This window comes from Balaenoptera acutorostrata, chromosome 13 (genome assembly GCF_949987535.1).
Source record: "Balaenoptera acutorostrata chromosome 13, mBalAcu1.1, whole genome shotgun sequence".
Classification (NCBI taxonomy): domain Eukaryota; kingdom Metazoa; phylum Chordata; class Mammalia; order Artiodactyla; family Balaenopteridae; genus Balaenoptera; species Balaenoptera acutorostrata.
Genome location: NC_080076.1, coordinates 72,390,887 through 72,407,699, shown reverse-complemented (window position 1 = coordinate 72,407,699; position 16,813 = coordinate 72,390,887). Strand labels below are relative to the sequence as shown.

The window sequence follows — 16,813 nt, the reverse complement described above, 5'->3', positions numbered from 1 at the left end:
CCTGATCTGATGGGATCCTGGGGTAGTGGCTGAGGCTTCCCCAAGTTTCTTGGGAGAGGCACCACCCTGTCATAGTTGTCAGAGGAGCAAGGGAGTAGGCCTAGGTTTCTTCTTGTAGGAAATGTGCACTAAATGGGTGTTTCTTGGATGCTGAGAGGGAAAACCATCCTGAGAAGGATGTAGAAAGGTCAAAGTAATCCACAAGAGAAGTGTCAACAGGGATTCAGAACTGTCCACAGGAGCAGTCATCTTAAGAAAACGCAGTTTGAAATGGGAGGGGAGGGTCTTAGATGAAAGAAGCAAAGTCAGAGGGATGAATCTGAGGGGGGTTGAGATGGGGGGGCACTGCTCAAGCCTAGGTCTAAGGGGGATCTGGGTGGGGGAGGTCAGAGGAAACAGGAAAAAAGAGAATAAAGTGTTTGGACAGAGGTTAGGTTGGTTGATGGGGGAATTCTAAGGGAAAAGGGTTTGGGAAAAGTCTAGAAAAGTGAAGGAAGTTTGGGGTGGACAAGGACTTGAGGAGACTCTGGAGAGTGAGAGGCAGAAGTTGGGATGGGATGGGGGTGATGGAATGGAGCCAGGTGCTCCAGGACAAACTAGAGATAACAATTTGGTCAAAATGAGGAATTGGTCAAAAATGGATAATACCAGGCCTTGAGTTTTCACTTTTTGATAATTTGGTGACACCGTGAAGTGGTTTTGCAACTACATACATATTTTTGCCCACTTAAAAATAATTACTCATAATATTTTCTTTCTAAAATTTGGAAACTACCTAAATATACGATAGGGAAGCAAATGAATAAATTGTGGTTAGGTCATACAATAAAATATTATGCAGTTGTGAATAAAACAGACATCCAAAGTGTATTGGGTGGGGGAAAAAAGATTACAAAATAGTAAACTTTTTTGTGACATATACCCCCCCACCCCCCCGCAAAAAAAATGTGTAAGCATGTTGCAGTACATATATATGAATAGATCTGGAACAATATACACCAAAATGGTAACAGTGATTGTCTCTAGCCATTCATTTTCCTTGCCTGATTTTTCTATGATAAGTGTATATTATTTTGATAGGACAAAAACTAGGACAATTTTTAAAGGATAAAACATTTTGAAGGATTAAAATTTGTTTTTCCTAATTCATTTTCAGCCAGTTTGGAACTGTGGTTTTATGAATGTTTTTACATTTACAAACTAGTAGAAACAAACACCCCTTATCTCCCATTTATGTTTTTTCTGACAGCAAAGACATGAGGGGTTGGAAAAGGCTAGTTTAGAGATCAAGATGCTCACAAAACAAGTCTCCCAAATTCCATTAGAAAAACAAAAAAAAAGACCTAAAATACTTAAAGACACATGAAACAGTCTTCACCCACTCAGTGGTGCACCAAATTTACCATTACTTCCTGGGAAGGGGGGAAAAAGGCAGTTTTATGGAAATATTCCCTTTCAAGTAATAAATAATGATCATTTTGAACCAAATTGCTTTCCAAAGCAAGGCCTCTGTGGGAGGCTGGAGGATGCTGTGAGGGGGCTGTGAAATGGAGGAGGGGAGGGGAAACGGGGGTCTGTGGGGATTGGGGCCCGGCTGAGGGAACTGGGGGCTTTCCCTGGGCCACTGCGGAAAGTAGAGGCTGAGGAGGGGAGTGTCAGGCCTGAGGGGACCTGCGCTTCATCAGGCTCTAAGGAAGTTCAAGGCTCGGCCCAGAGGGCGCTAGGGACCCTCGGGATACACGACGTCAAACCTGGTAGACTAGAGGGCCGGGCCCGCGGCGATTCGGAGGATATGTGGGTTGGAGGTGGGAATTCCAGACTCCCTTGGAGTCTGGACTGAGGGCGTTCGGGCTCCACGGCGGGCGAGGCGCTGGGCTGGGAAATTCAGACTCTCCTGGGGTCTAAGAAAGGGCCGGGCTCTGAGGGGCCCGAGGCTCTGGAGAGCCAGGGCCAAGGTCCCCTCGGCCGGCTTAGGGAGCAGGGGTCTGAGGGAGTTCGGCTCCCCCGGGCGGCCCGGGCTCTGACGAACGCTCTGGGCCCCCGGGCCGCACCTGAAGAGTACCGGCGGCTGAGCGGTCCGCGGCCGCAGGAAGCAGATCTGCGGCTTGGTCCGTACGTGAATGTCGGGGCGGCTGCCGAGCCTACTACGCCGGAAGAAGGCCGAGGCCGGGCTGGTGCCAGAACTGGTGGTCGCCTGGGGGGGCCACCGCACAGGCAATGGGCGAGCCTAGGTTCCATGTGACGGAGGGCCTGGGCTGCTGGCTAACTGCAGGATTCTCTTCTTCCACCTTTGGGAGCGACTGGAGAACGGGAGCCAGGTCGGTACCCAAGCTCTGTAGGCTGGCGCAGACGCGAAGCGAGCCTCTGCGCAGACGCGAGGCGCCGTACACCGCGCGTTGCCCGGGAGACGCGAGAGGAAGGCGGGACCGGGGTGGGGGATGGGGGAGTGGGGTGGGCGGGCCTTGTGCGCAAAGCCCGGAAGGCTGCGGACGCGGCAGGATTGTCCCTCGGCGGCCGCCGTGGTGCGGCCCGGCGCGTTGCCATGGAGACTGGCTGGGTGACAAGCTGCTGGTTGCAGCGCGCAGAGCAGACCCTACTTCTTGACTAGGACTGCTGTGGTCCCCGCGTGATCGCAGGGCGGGTAACCGGGTGAATCCGGGCGGGGCAGCTCCGGGACGGGGAGACGAGGCCTGGATTTCTCCGGAGACCCAGCACGGCCCATTCCTCCCCGCGACGAGGGACCATTGCTATGGAAATCGGAGCACCGGGCCGGCGGGGATTGCGGCTCCTGGGTCGTGACCGGTCTTCTCTCACCTGGAGACCCTCGCCCAAGGTTGTTTCCTGAACTAACCTGCCCTCCCGCCCGCGAGAGAGAGGTAAGACACCGAGGTCTTGACACTGAGCGGGCGAAGAAGCCCATTCCAACGCCAACTCCCCAGGAAACCTACCTGACTCAGCCCTGGAAGCGGCCCCTTTCTCCCGTCAACCCTTGGACTTTGTTCCACGTTTATAACCCAGTATTAACGAAAACTCCGAGGTGTTTGCCCACTTTTCCCACACATAATGAGGCCAGAAAGACCGGCTCTTGAACCTTGCTTTGTGACCCTAGACAGGTCCTTTTCCCCACTCTGCCTCACCTTCCCCGTGTGTAAAATGTAGATATTAACTCCAGACACCGGCTCGTTATGCTGTTTTGGAGATCGAACCAAAGGCTTTGTACGCTATAAAATGGTGAAACTGAGATGCTGCCGAGTCGCTCTTTCTCCCTCTCCCTCCCCCTCACGCTAAACGTTCTTCAGATCTTTGTGTCATTTCTTCAGGCGATCTTCGCAACTCCTTAGCCCCAGCCTGAAATAAATACCATTCTTCATTCCCATAATGCCCTGCATTTTAACTTCCCTAACAACAGCAACAGTAGTTATCATTTGTAGATAAATGTGCCAGGCCCTGTTGTTAAACACTTTACCCGGGTTACCTCATTTAATCCTCAGAAGATTCTTATAAGGTAGGCACTGTTATCCCTATTTTCCAACTCTGTTGCGCCCATAATTGCCTATTTAATGTCTGTCTCTCCCACTAGACTTTGAGCTCTGGTGGGGGGGGGGGCATGGCTGACTTGTACATTTCAGTATCCCCAGTACCTACTACAGTGCCTGATAAATATTTCTTGACTAGCATGAAAATGACTTTCCTCTCATTACTACCCTCACCTTGCAGAGCAGTATCTCCTCTGCACACTTTTTGTCCGTGTGATGAACAGCAGTCTCCCCTATTCCTGTTGCCCACTGGGTACTAGTTTTGGGGGCCCTCAGTCCATTTCTCTCTAGGTTTTCAGATGATGAGGATCCGGAACATTCCTTAGCATTTAGGCTTCCAACTGGGTGAGGTTGGGGGTGGGGCTTTTCCCCTACCCTCACAAGACTTTTAGAACAAACCAGCCCCATCTGCCCTACCTGGGGTGAGCCTATTGCATTGGACTCTGGGGTACTGGCAGGTAGGATTTGTCTATGCAGCCTTTGGCCTTCCTCGCCAGCAGCCTAAGAACCACCCTCACCTCCACCCAGCTCCTCCCCAAAATTCTAGAGAAACATGGCCAGAGACCTCATCTTTTCCAGAAAACCTCTCAGGAGGCAGAGTTGTGGTTGTTGGAGTCATTTCTTCATTCAGCAAATATTTTTAAGCACCTACTTGTGGGGACACCCAACTGGGCACTGGTGATATAGTAGGAGTGAAGATAGACACAGTGATATCCCAAGAGAACTCACAGACAGATCACGGCAAAAGCACTTCTTCAGGAAATGTTAGGAAGCAGGGCACATAGGGCCTGCCTGGAGCTGGGACTTGATCATATATGGGTGAGGGGTGTAGTTCTGGAAGGTTTCCCTCAGGAAGTGACCCTTGGCTAAGATCCCAATGCTCAACAGTCCTCTGCTGAATGGAACAGATTAGGACCTGACAGGCTTGTAAGGAAAGGGGGTTCTAGGATGAGAGCAGGAAAGGCCCTGGGCCAGAAAGGACCAGTGTCCATACGGAACTGTAAGTGGCTCAGCCCAGCCGAGCCCTTCAGGACGCGGGAAAGGTTAACAGGAGGCTGAAGAGATGGGCAGGAGCTGGGCCACAAATGGCCTTGACAGCCAAGCTTAGGGGCTCCATCTCATCGTGACAGTGGGCAGCCACTGAATTATGTTAAGTGGGTGGACAGAACTTTGGCTCCTCATTTGTCCCTTCTCCCTCCTTGCAGTTTTCTACGGACACAGCCTAGCAGGAAGGTGCAGTGTCCATGTCTCACTGGCCGCTGACCCACCGGCCCGATGACAGCATCTCCATGTGCCTTCCCAGTTCAGTTCCGGCAACCCTCGGTCAGCGGCCTCTCACAGATCACCAGCAGCCTGTATATCAGCAACGGGGTAGCCGCCAACAACAAGCTCATGCTCTCCAGCAACCACATCACCACGGTCATCAACGTCTCAGTGGAGGTGGTGAACACCTTATACGAGGACATCCACTACATGCAGGTGCCTGTGGCTGACACACCCATGTCGCGTCTCTGTGACTTCTTCGACCCCATTGCAGACCACATCCACAGCGTGGAGGTGAAGCAGGGCCGCACCCTGTTGCACTGTGCCGCCGGCGTGAGCCGCTCGGCCGCCCTCTGCCTTGCCTATCTCATGAAGTACCACGCCATGTCCCTGCTGGATGCCCACACATGGACCAAGTCATGCCGGCCCATCATCCGACCCAACAATGGCTTTTGGGAGCAGCTCATCCACTATGAGTTCCAGCTGTTTGGCAAGAACACTGTGCACATGGTCAGCTCCCCCATGGGAGTGATCCCCGACATCTATGAGAAGGAGGTCCGTCTGATGATTCCACTGTGAGCCATTCCACCAGCCCCTGCCCCAGGTCAGAGGTACAGATCTGCCATTGATCCTACACCAAGATCTGTACTTAAAACATTCTACTTTCACTGATACAGAAAAACTAGATGATGCCTTTTTTAAGGGCAAGAAAAAAGGAAGGGTACTGCAGCTCTTAATCTTATAACTCATATCTTTAAAGATTCAGCTTATTAAATGTAAGATGGTGAAGATAAGTTTCCTACCCTGCGAGTGACAACTCATAGCTGCTGACCAGAGGGGAGAGTGAACCAAATGGACCAGCACCCAACGCATATGGCAAGCTTGGTATTCTGCAGCCCTCCCCGCGACCGACCAACCCAGGAATGAGTCTGCCACAATCCCGCCTCATTCTTTTGAACACGAAGCCAGCCTTAAGCATCATGGCACCTCCCATGCTTCTCACAGTAAGTGCCAACCTACTGGATAAGTAGCCTTCAAGCGGTACTCCAGGAGCCCTGGGGGCCCCAAGCCAACCCTGCTTCCACCTTCAACTCTGGTTTTCTAGATTGGATTTACGCATAAGATAGTTTTCAAAGGAAGCATTCCATTGTATAAAATTTCTTTAAAAACATTTCTTTTTGAGCGCTGTTGTACGTGGCAAGATCCCCTACCAGCCTTTGATGAAAGGTGGTATTGGTCTCCATCTCGGGGCACGTGTGGAGAGCAGGCCTGACATCAGGCTCAGAGGTTCCTCTCACAAGCCTCGGCTCAGATGGCTGGAGCTGGGAACTGGAACCCAGCCTTGTCACCTCCTGCCTGTGTGATCTGGGGCCTCTTGGAGCCTCAGTTTCCTCGTCCAGGCGATGACAGCCCTTTCCTCACAGGGTTGTCGTGAAGATTCAGTGCTTCCTTAGCACGGTGTCTGGCACATGGTAGGTGCTTGGTGCTCGGTGTAACCAGCAGCTCTCATCAAGAATGATACTCTGGCCCTGCTGGCCCGGGCCAGCAAGTCATCTTCACAACAGCAGCTCCCCGATCTGCGCACAGCCCTTTATTGCTTAGAAAGTGCTCTTCCAAAAAGTCATCCTGTGTGGAAGAAAAATGGTTTCAGTCCTTTCAGACCCTGCCTTTAAGGAGGACTAGACCTCGAAGCCTTTTCAGACTTCCCGTTGGATTAAGCACAATGTTTAATCCATGCGCAATCTGGGACTCCTAGAACGAGGAGCACACTTCCAGCTTCCCCCAAAGGGCCTTGTTTAGATTGCTGATCATTAGAGTCAGTGCCCTGGTCTGGCTGACCGCTGGGGTCCAGTGGGGTATGTGCCAAAGGGATAAATGAGTGGGCCCTAAAATCCAGGATTGTTCAAACCCCCCAGGTGTGTGTGGATCTGGGTCAAGAGCAGCAATTCTAATCCAGAGATTTTCAGACAAACAGTACATGGGCCAGTCAAGAGCACAACCGCTCTGTGGGTCAGAGCCCACTGGAGGCCAAATGCTCCTTCTCTCCAAACCTGCCCCACCCTCACTTCCGCAAAGGGCCTGCCCAGGGGTGTAATTTTAGGGTCGGGGGAGAAGGAAAATCGCTACTCGAGACTGATCTCATTTTACAGATGAATAAACAGAACCACAAACACCAGGGCTGGTGTGGCAGAGCCCCCCCAAAGCTGAAGAAACCCATCAGGAAGAAACCCAGGTGGAAAATTTCTTTGAAAACATTTTTAAAGAGAAATTTATTTGAATATCTTTTGTTTCAGTTTTTAAAAATTTTTAATTAACATACCATAAAATTAACTTTCTCCTGTGTAAAGTTCTCTGTTTTTTAACACATTCGTGTAACTACCTCCACAATCAGGACACAGGGCATCAACCAAAGAATTCCCTTACGCTGCCCCTTGGCAGTCACACCTTTGCCCCACACCAACCTCTGGCAAACACCTATCTGTTCTCCATTCCCTATAGATTTGTCTTTTCCACATTGTCACATACATAGAATCATAGAGAATGTCACACCTAGAGACTGGCTACTTTCTGTCTTTGAGATTCACACATGTTGCTTTTTATGGCTAAGTGGTATTCTATTGTTGGATGCGCTACAGTTTGTTTTACCTTCACCCATTGAAGGATATTTGGGTTGTTTCCAGTTTGGGGCGATTTTGAATAAAACTGCTACAAATATTTGTGTATAGGTTTTTATGTGAACATAAGTTTATGAGTGGGATTGCTCAGTTGTATGGTAAAGGTTATGTTTAACTTTTAGAAACTACCAGATTTCCAGAGTGGCAATACCATTTTGCCTTCCACTATGAGAGATCCAATTTCTCACCAGTATTTGGAACTGCCAATATTTTTTATTTCAGCCATTCTGATAGGTGTGTGGTATTAGCTTATTGTGGTTTTAATTTGCATTTCCCTAATGATGTTAAGCATATTTTTGTGTGTTTAATTGCCTTACACATTCCCTCTTTGGTGAAGTGTCTATTCAACTTTTTTACCTGTTTTTAAATTGAGTTGTTTTCTCACTATTGAATATTGAGAATTCTTTGTATATTCTGGATACAAGTCCTTTATCAGATATGGATTTGTAAATATTTTTCCTCAGTCTAGCTTGTCTTTTCATTTCTCTTAAAAGTGTATTTTGCAGAGCAAAAGTTTTAAATTTTGATGAAGTGCTACTTACCAGTTTTTCCTTTTATGGATTGTTGTTTTGATGTCACGTCTGAGAACACTTTGCCTAACCTAATATCACAAAGATTTTCTCTAATGTTTGAGAGTTTAAAATTTTCACTTATTTCCATGATCCTTTTGTATAAGGAGTGAGGTTTAGTTTGAGGTTCATATTTTTTCATGTGGATGTCTAATGGTTTCAACTCCGTTTGTTGAAGGCTGTCCTTTGTGCATTGAGCTGCCTTTGCACCTTTGCATACTCTTCATTCTGTTTTTTACGTGTCTTTCTCTTTACCGATACCACACTATCTTGATTACTGTAGCTTTTATAGTAAGTCTTACCTTATACCTAATCTTAGAAGGTGTTCAGTCTTTTACCATTAACTATGATGTTAGCTATAGGTCTTTTTGTAGTTGCCCTTTATTAGGTTAAGGAAGAGTTGGAAAGTATTCTCTATTCTATTTTCTGGAAGAGATATGTGAATTGGTGTTATTTCTTCTTTGAATGTTTGGTAGACTTCAGCAATGAAACTATTTGGGCCTGTAGATTTCTTTTTCAGAAGGATTTAACAAAGAATTCAATTCCATTAATAGTTAAAGGATTAATCAAATTATCTATTTCATCTTTGGTGAGTTTTGGTAGTTTGTGATTTTCAAGGAATAGGTCCATTTCATCTAATTGTCAAATTTATGCATGTGGAATTGTTTATAGTATTCCCTTAATATCCTTATTAACTGCAGGGTCTATAGTGACATCACATTTCCATTCTCCACACTGATTATTTGTCTTCTCTATTTCTTTGTTAGTCTGGCTAGAGGTTTATCAATTTAAAAAATCTTTTTAAAAAATTACCTACCTCGTGTCTTTAATTTTCTCTATTGTTCTTCCCTTTTCTATTTCATTGATTTCTGCTCTTTACTATTTCCATAGTTCTGCTTGCTTTGAGTTTATTTTGCTCTTTTTTCTAATTTCCTAAGGTGGAAACTTAGATTATTGATTTGATACCTGCATCCCACAAAGTTTTGTATACTGCATTTTCATTTTTGTCCATTTCAAAACATTTTCTAATTTCCCTTGTAATATCCTCCTTAACCCATGTATTATTTAGAAATGTGTAATTTAACTTCTAAGTATTTGGAAATTTTACAACCATCTCTTTGTTATTGGTTTCTAGTTTAATTCCATCAACGTCAGAGAACATATGTTGTATGATTTCATTTCTTCTAAATTTGTTAATGTTTACTTAATGATGTAGGATATGGTCTGTCTTAGTGAATGTTTCATATGCACTTGGGGGAAAAAAGATTATTTTGGATAGAGTGTTCAATAAACGTCAGTTAGGACCAGTTGATTGATGGTGGTTTCAATTCTTTTACACTCTTCCTGGTTTTCTTTTTACGTGTTCTATTGATTACTAAGAGAGGAATGTTGAGGTATCCAACTAAAATTGTGGATTTGTGTACATCTCCTTGCAATTCTATTAATTTTTGTTTCATGTATTTTGAAGCTTTGTTTTTAGGTGCATACGTACCTAGGATTGTTATGTCTTCATGGTGAATTGACCCTTTTATCAATATGCACTGTCTCTTTATCCTTCTTAATTTTTTGAAGTCTATTTTGTCTGACATTAACATAACCACTCCAGTTTTGTTTTAAGTAGTGTTTGCGTGATACGTCTTTTTATATCCATTTACTTTTAACCTAAAGTGTGTTTCCTGTAGACAGCATGTAGATGGGTCTTTTTTAATATATCCAATTTGTCTCTTAATTGGTGTGTTTATGCCCAAAATATTGATATTTGGATTTAAGTCTACCATTTTATTGTTTTCTATTTGTCCTTTCTGTTTTTCATCCCTTTATTTCCCTTTTCCTGCCTTCTTTTGAATTATTAATATTTTTAAGTATTCCACTTTAATTTTGTATAGTTTTTTTTAGAGGTTGCACTAGAGATTATAATATACATATAACTTTTCATAATCCACTTAAATTAATATCTTACTACTTCTCACTGCTAGTCATATTGGGAAATGTATTAGTTTTCTCTTGCTGCTATGACAAATTACCACAAACTTAGTGGCTTAAAACAGCACCTTTTTATTACTTCACAATTTCTATAGGTCAGAAGTCTGGCTGGGCTTGACTGAGTCTTCTGCTTAGGGTCTCACAAGGCCAAAATCAAGGCATTTCCTAAGGCTGAAATCATGTGTGTTTTTTACTGGAGGCTCTGGGGAAGATTCTGCTTCCAAGCTTATTGAGATTGTTGACTGAATTCAGTTCCTTGTAGTTGAAAAAGACCTCACTTCCTTACTAACTATCAGCTGGGGGCTGCTCTGTTCTCCTAGAAGCTGCCCACAGTCCTTTTAATGCTTTCCATGTGGCCCCTCCAAAAATAGTGGGTTGAGTCCCTCTCATGCTTTGAATACCTCTGACTTTTCCTTCTGCTGCACCTCCGAATCCAGCCAGAGAAAAATCTCTGCTTTTAAGGATTCATGTGATTAGACTAGGCCCACCCAATAATCTAGATAGTCTGGATTTTAAAGTCCATAACCTCAGTTACATCTGCAAACTCTCTTTTATCATGTAAAGTAACGTTCACATGTTCCAGGGAACAGGGCATTTGGCAGAGGTGGATGTTCTGCTTATTACAGATAATTTCTATGGATCTGACTTCAAATTTGCTGAATTTCCTCTGCCATTCTGCTACTAAGGCCATCTGATATATTTTCAGATTTTGATTAATGTATTTTCTTAGTTTAAAATTTTTTATTTGGTTATTTTCTATATCTTCTATTTCTCTGTTGAGACTTTCTATATTTTCATTTCTAAGGTCTTTTTCTGGTAAGTCCAACATTTGGGTCATCTCAGTGTTTAGACTTTCTTGGTTCTTTGTATGCAGAGTAATTTTGGATTGTATCCTGGTCATTTTGAATATTATATTGTAAGACTCTAGGTCTTGGTTAAATCCTATGGAAAATGTTGAGTCTTTGTTTTAGGAGGCATTTGATCCATTTAGGATCAGTTCTGGTCTGCCTTCTGTGGTCTGTTAAAAACAAGACAACAGGCCCCAAATGGAGTCACTTATGCTAAGCCCCACATCACCAAACTGAGACTTAACTACAGTTTCAGCTATCCCAGAAATGGAATATTAAACCAGTCAAACAGGAATCACCTGATCAGCACTAGTTAGGTAATCTGCCTGATAGACCCCTGCCATCCCCTAAAGGAAAGTAACCTTGCAATAACCAATGCGATTTTCTGCCTAGAATAACTTCCTCGTTTCTGCTCCCTTTTGCCTATAAAAGTCTTTCATTTTGTACGGCTCCTCAGAGCTCTTTCTGTTTGCTAGATTGGATACTGCCCAATTCATGAATCACTGAATAAAGCCAATAAGATTTTTAAAATTTACACAGTTGAATTTTGTTTTTTTAACAGGGCCATAGTTCAATTATCAGTTTTCAAAACTTTTGCAACGTAAGTCAGATCTGCCCTAAGCTTGTGCCACCCAGGGCCCAGTCTGAAATCTGGGTGGTCTGCATAGTAGTTTCATTCTCAAAGTCATTGGAATACTGTTTAGGGTCAGATCCATACATGTGAGCCTATGGGATCCATTTCTCAAGCTTCCTCCTCTCCACAGTTTCTCCCACACTCCCCAGGTTTCAAGACCACCCTTTCCCTGGTCCTCCAGCTAGAAATCAGGGCTTTTAGTCTCCCTGCTCTCCTGCATACATTCTGTGACCGGTTCTGCTCTGGGACAGGAGACAGGACGAACAGAAAAAAGCAAGGGGATTCCTCCCCAGCACACACACCTTTCAAGCCACAGTTCTTTTGGTCAGACAAAAGGATTCCCCTCCGAGCTTTAGGTGCTTTCCCGGCTTCCACTGTTACTGCTACTTCTGCTGCCCAGTTTCAACTTCAATATGAGGCTTGCCCGGGGACAGGACTATATGAGAAAAGAACAACAAAAAAAGAGATTTCCCTCACTCTTTCTGTCCTGAAGAGGCCTTCCTTCCTACTCCTCAGACCAGAAAGACAGGGCTGCTCTTGGAATTCTTTCTTTCCATGTCTACTGCACAGTTCCAGGATTCACGCTGCCTCTGAGACCAGGCCAGCAGATACAGGAGCAAAAAGCAAAACAGGAGACCGCCACCAGATTGTTTATACTCCAAGTTCTGGTTCCCTTTCCCAGTCCACCTGCTACCATTTCTTTTTCAGAGTCCTCAGAGAGCTGCTTCCTGCATTCTGTCCAGGGTTTTTATTTGCATTCAGTGGAAGGACAGACTATGTTTACTCCATCTTAGTCAGAACTGGAACCCTAAGAAATGTATTTTTAAAACTACATACTCATTTGTGGAAAAAGGAGAATAAATACGGGCCATCTACAATACTATCCTCAAGCAGTAACCAAGTCAACACTTAGGTATTGTGATATATTTCCTTCTTTCTATGCATTTTTTTTTGTTCATAGTTGAGAAAATATAATTTTGGATCCTCTTTTTTAAATTATTCTTTCAATATTCAGATTTGGATATGGCAGGACCAGCATTTCACATCCCAAGTGGAAGAAGTTGAGGTTGAAAGCTCTTGAGAGGGTCCAAGTCCTTTTTTGCAAACAGTCTACTCTGTTCCTCTGGATTCAGAGTAGAGAGGCTGGATCTTAGTTCCCCGACCAGGGATCAAACCTGTGCCCCCCTACAGTGGAAGCGCGGAGTCCTGACCATTGGAATTCCTGTCATGTTGGAGTTTTAACGCAATCCTGTAAGAGGGGAAAATGAAATGTCCCTCACAGCCCAACAGCCTGGCTTGGAGCAGAGATTCCAAGCCTCTGATTTCATGAACTTTTAACTTTCCTACTCCAAAAGTACAGAATCACTTTCTTTCTTTATGATGAATTAAAGTCAATTAAATTTGGTGTGAGACGTTTCTGTGAAGTTCATAATACCCTGCCAGATAAACGGTGGCCCTGAGGATTTTCCTAAACAGCCTCTGTTGAGGTGGTGATCTCATTACAAATCTAGGGACAGGTAGCTCTTGACCCTGAAGCACACAGCCCTGCTTACCTACCTGGGATGCTAAGTCCAGATGCACTAAGAATCCATCAACCACCTCTGGACTGAGGACTTACGTCACACAGGAAGGAGCTTGGGATGAGAGTCGAGAGGTGAGGATTCTCATTCTGCTTTGTGACTTCAGGCAGACCCTGGAATTTTTCTGGAATTCTGCCTGTAAAATGGGAGTCACCATGCCATCTGGGGTGGCCATAAGAACGTGTCCCACAGGGCTCCGATTACAGGATGCAATACCGAACAAGGGCCCCGCCGTGACACTCTGAAATCCATCGCCATGTTTATGCTGAGACTAGACTTCCCTCAGGCTCCCTCTAGCCAATTCCCCAGTATAGCAGAGATACTAAGGCAGGTCCGGTCCTGGGAGACATGGATTCTTCTGATTGGCTTCCTTGCTGTCAGCTGTGTGGTCAAGAACGCTTCCCGCCAAACTTCCTTCCCTCTCTCCTCCACTTGCATCACAGTCTGATGGGCTCTCCTAGCCTTCCCAGCCCCCTTCCCATTTTCTCTCACAAATGTTTGCCCTCATAAAATCCTTGCACTTTTAATCCCATCTTGGTGCTTACTTCTCAGAGGACCTGGACTAATACACCATCCTACTCCCCCTCTCACAGGTGCCAAGAGACACTCAAAAGCAGAAAGATTTAAATACACATAAAAGCCTCTTACCACAGATCTTTCTAGACTTCCCTTGGCAAAATATCTGTAATGCCTTTCCCCTGAAGAAAAAAATGTTTTGCTGACTGAGCTGGGGAATATCCGGCAGACACCCCCTGTGAACCTCGGCCGGACCCCACACACCCCTATAACCTCACACCCTGGCTCTGTTCTTCACAACAGAGTGGGGAGCAAGGAACGGCAGAATCCCAAGAATTAGGAGATGAAGACCTCGCCCTGCTGCTCCCTCTTTGTGCAAGATCGCTGTTATGGTCCGAAAGCTGGTGTCTCCCTAAAATTCACATGTTGAGACCTAATGCCCAAGGTGATAGTATTGGGAGGTGGGGCCTTTGGGAGGTAATTAGGTGATGAGGTCATGAGAGTGGAGCCCTCAAGAATGGGATTAGTGCCCTTATAAATGAAGCCCTTATAAATGAAGCCTGTGACCCAGAAGAGGGCCCTCACCCGACCATGCTGGCACCCTGATCTCAGACTTCCAGCCTCCAGAACTGTGAGCAATAAATTTCCATTGTTTATAAGCCACCCAGTCTGTGGCATTTTGTTGTAGCAGCCCAGTGGACCAAGGCCATCTCTTTGGGCTTCAGTTTTCTATGTGTATAAGGGTTGAACAAGATCTGTGGTTTTCACCTGGGAAACTTGGCAGAGGTGTGCGGGTTTCCTGGTTCATCTAGGGCAACTCTGCTTTGGCTTATTTGATATCGGGCTCCAGCATAAGAAGCATGGACAAGGGTTCTTCCACCAAAGAAAATTTAAACATATAAAGAGAAGTGCCCAGCTCAGGCAGCAGGTACTGCTGAGCCAGAATCTACCCACTGGGATGCTGGCAGTATTCGGAGAAGGAGGGAGGGGGCACATGAGGGTGTGGCAGTCAGGAGGGGGCAGAAGGAGGCCTAGGTACTGGAAGGCTCCATCAGGCACAGGGAGCAGGGGTGGCCTCATATAGCTGGAGAGGTCACGGGGAGTAGGCTTGGAAACATCAGAGAACCAGAGCTTTACCTACCAGACCCAGGAGCCCAGGCCTTCTCCTTGTCTGCAGTGGGGAGCAGAGGAAGAAGCCTCCAGCCGTCACAGAGACAAGCATTTGCCAAGTGCCTGCTGTGGGCCAGGATTGTATAGTACTGTGTCAGGAAGGATTCAGAAGTGTAGCTGATGAGATCCCACCTGGAGCAGGAAGCTCCCAGACTCATTCCGCATGGCCCCAGGCTGTGTCCTCACTCACTCACTCAACAAGCTGATGTGGTAGCCAGCCTCAGAGGTGACCTCAATGATCTCAACTGACCTCAATGATCCCCTCCTCCTGGTGCATGCCCTTATGTAGTCAAGGTGGGAGGGCCCATATTGAATAGGGTTGACTTGTAACCAATAAGACATCAGAGAAATGACAATAATTTGAATTAATAAATGAAGATATTAGAGAAATGAGTGTGACTTTTGAAATTGGATCAAAAAGGACATTGTGGCTTCTTGCTCTCTTGAATCATTCACTCTGGTGGAAACCAACTACCGTGTCATGAGTACACTCAAGGAGCCCTGTGGAAGGGCCCACATGGCAAGGAACTGAGGTCTCCTGCCGATAGCCATGTGAATGATTCATCTTAGAAGTGGACCTGCCAGCCACAGTCAAGCCTTTATATGACTGCAGCCCTGGCTGACATTTGACTGCAACCTCATGAGAGACCCTGAGTCAGAACTATTCCACTCAACCACTCCCAAATGCCTGATCCACAGAAGCTGAGATAATTTATATTCATTGCTCTCAGCCATAATGTTTGGGGATAACTTGTTACCCCAAATCAGTACAAGTGATGCTACTCTGCACCACGCCCAAGACACAGGCCCCACTGTCATCTGCTCAATGGACCACAACAATAGTTCCTCCCTTGTCTCCCTGCCTCTTGTCCCAAGCCCCTTCAATTTCTCCTCCACGTAGGATCCAGACTAAACTGAAGGGCCGTTATCAAAAAACGTTTGTTGTTCCATCACGGTCCTTGTCTGCTCAAAACCTTCCATGGCTCTCCACTGTATTTTGAGTTATTTCTCAGAAGTATTTACAACTGAGCAGGAACAGTGTGATGGTGGAGTCCCTGGCATCCCTGAGCTGATTTGGGAGCAAGAGTCCTTGTTTACCCTGGCCCCCTGGAATGACAATTCAAGGCTCCCCTGGGGAGGGTGGGAGGGGCCCCCTGGCAGCTGGGGCTGAGACAAGGCAGAAGCTTTGTTCTGAATCCACAATGGCAGGATGCCCAGCACAGACCCAGCTTCCTCCAAGGCAGGGTGAGGGGGTGGGAGCTGGGGCAAGAGCATGCCCTGGGGCCCTCGATGTGCAGGGGAAGCCTGGGGGTGGGGGCAGCAAGGGAAGTCTTGGGAGAGGAACTGGGAGGCGTTTGTAGTGAGCCAGTCCGCTAACATGTCTCGAGGACCTGTTAGGTTTGTGAAATAAAATTCATATCTAATGGCAAGACAGGATAAACCTAAACACATAAAATTCTTCTCTGCCTTTTGGCCTCCTCTCTCCCCACACTGTGCATTGTGTATCTGCATTTATGCATCGACCAAACCTCCCCCATCGGCAGGAATACCTGCTCCATAAAGAGCAACATTCTTCCAGCATCCAGGCAACTCCTTAAAAGATAACACCCCTTCCTGATCTTGTAAGGGGTCACATGACCCACCACGATGATGCTTAGATCTGGATTATGTAAACTGTCAATAATATGTCATTTGATGTACAGCCCTCTGTCTTAAAAAAAACTTACATAACTGTGCCTGGACTGCTAACGGGCGGAACAGTCCTCAGAGCTTTCTGAGATGCTCATCCTGGGTTATCATCCTCAAATTGGCTCGAATAAAATTTCCGTTTCTTTCTTAGATCGACTGGTTAATTTTTCATCCACAAGTTTCAGGCACTGTCACTAAGCACTGGGCATGTACGTTAGCTCCTGCTGCCTCCCAGAGCCAGACGGGGTGAGGCTCTGCCACTGCCCCCACTTAACACACAGAGCCACAGGAGGGGAAGACTCCCGCCCAAAGTCACACAGCTCAGACACACCAGGGCTGGGGTTTGAACC

General features: G+C 46.1%; 2 protein-coding genes across 2 annotated transcripts in view; one reads left to right on the top strand and one right to left on the bottom strand.

Annotated features, from left to right (window-relative positions):
- Nucleotides 1–2,127, bottom strand: part of OSBP2 (oxysterol binding protein 2) — a 181,133-nt gene extending 179,006 nt beyond the window's left edge. Inside the window, exon 1 of the mRNA XM_057526007.1 lies at nucleotides 2,052–2,127. The gene's annotated coding sequence lies outside the window, so the exon portion shown is untranslated. The remainder of the gene's footprint in view (nucleotides 1–2,051) is intronic.
- A 2,684-nt stretch (nucleotides 2,128–4,811) lies between these two features.
- DUSP18 (dual specificity phosphatase 18) lies at nucleotides 4,812–6,353 on the top strand. The gene has a single exon (XM_057526021.1). It carries the CDS (start codon nucleotides 4,812–4,814, stop codon nucleotides 5,376–5,378), a length of 567 nt encoding a protein of 188 aa, XP_057382004.1. The 3' UTR covers nucleotides 5,379–6,353.
- The last annotated feature ends 10,460 nt before the right edge of the window (nucleotides 6,354–16,813 follow it).

What these genes read in the sequence shown, in the direction of transcription:
- DUSP18 (XM_057526021.1), top strand. Translation starts at nt 4,812, where the DNA reads ATGACAGCATCTCCATGTGCCTTCCCAGTTCAGTTCCGGCAACCCTCG.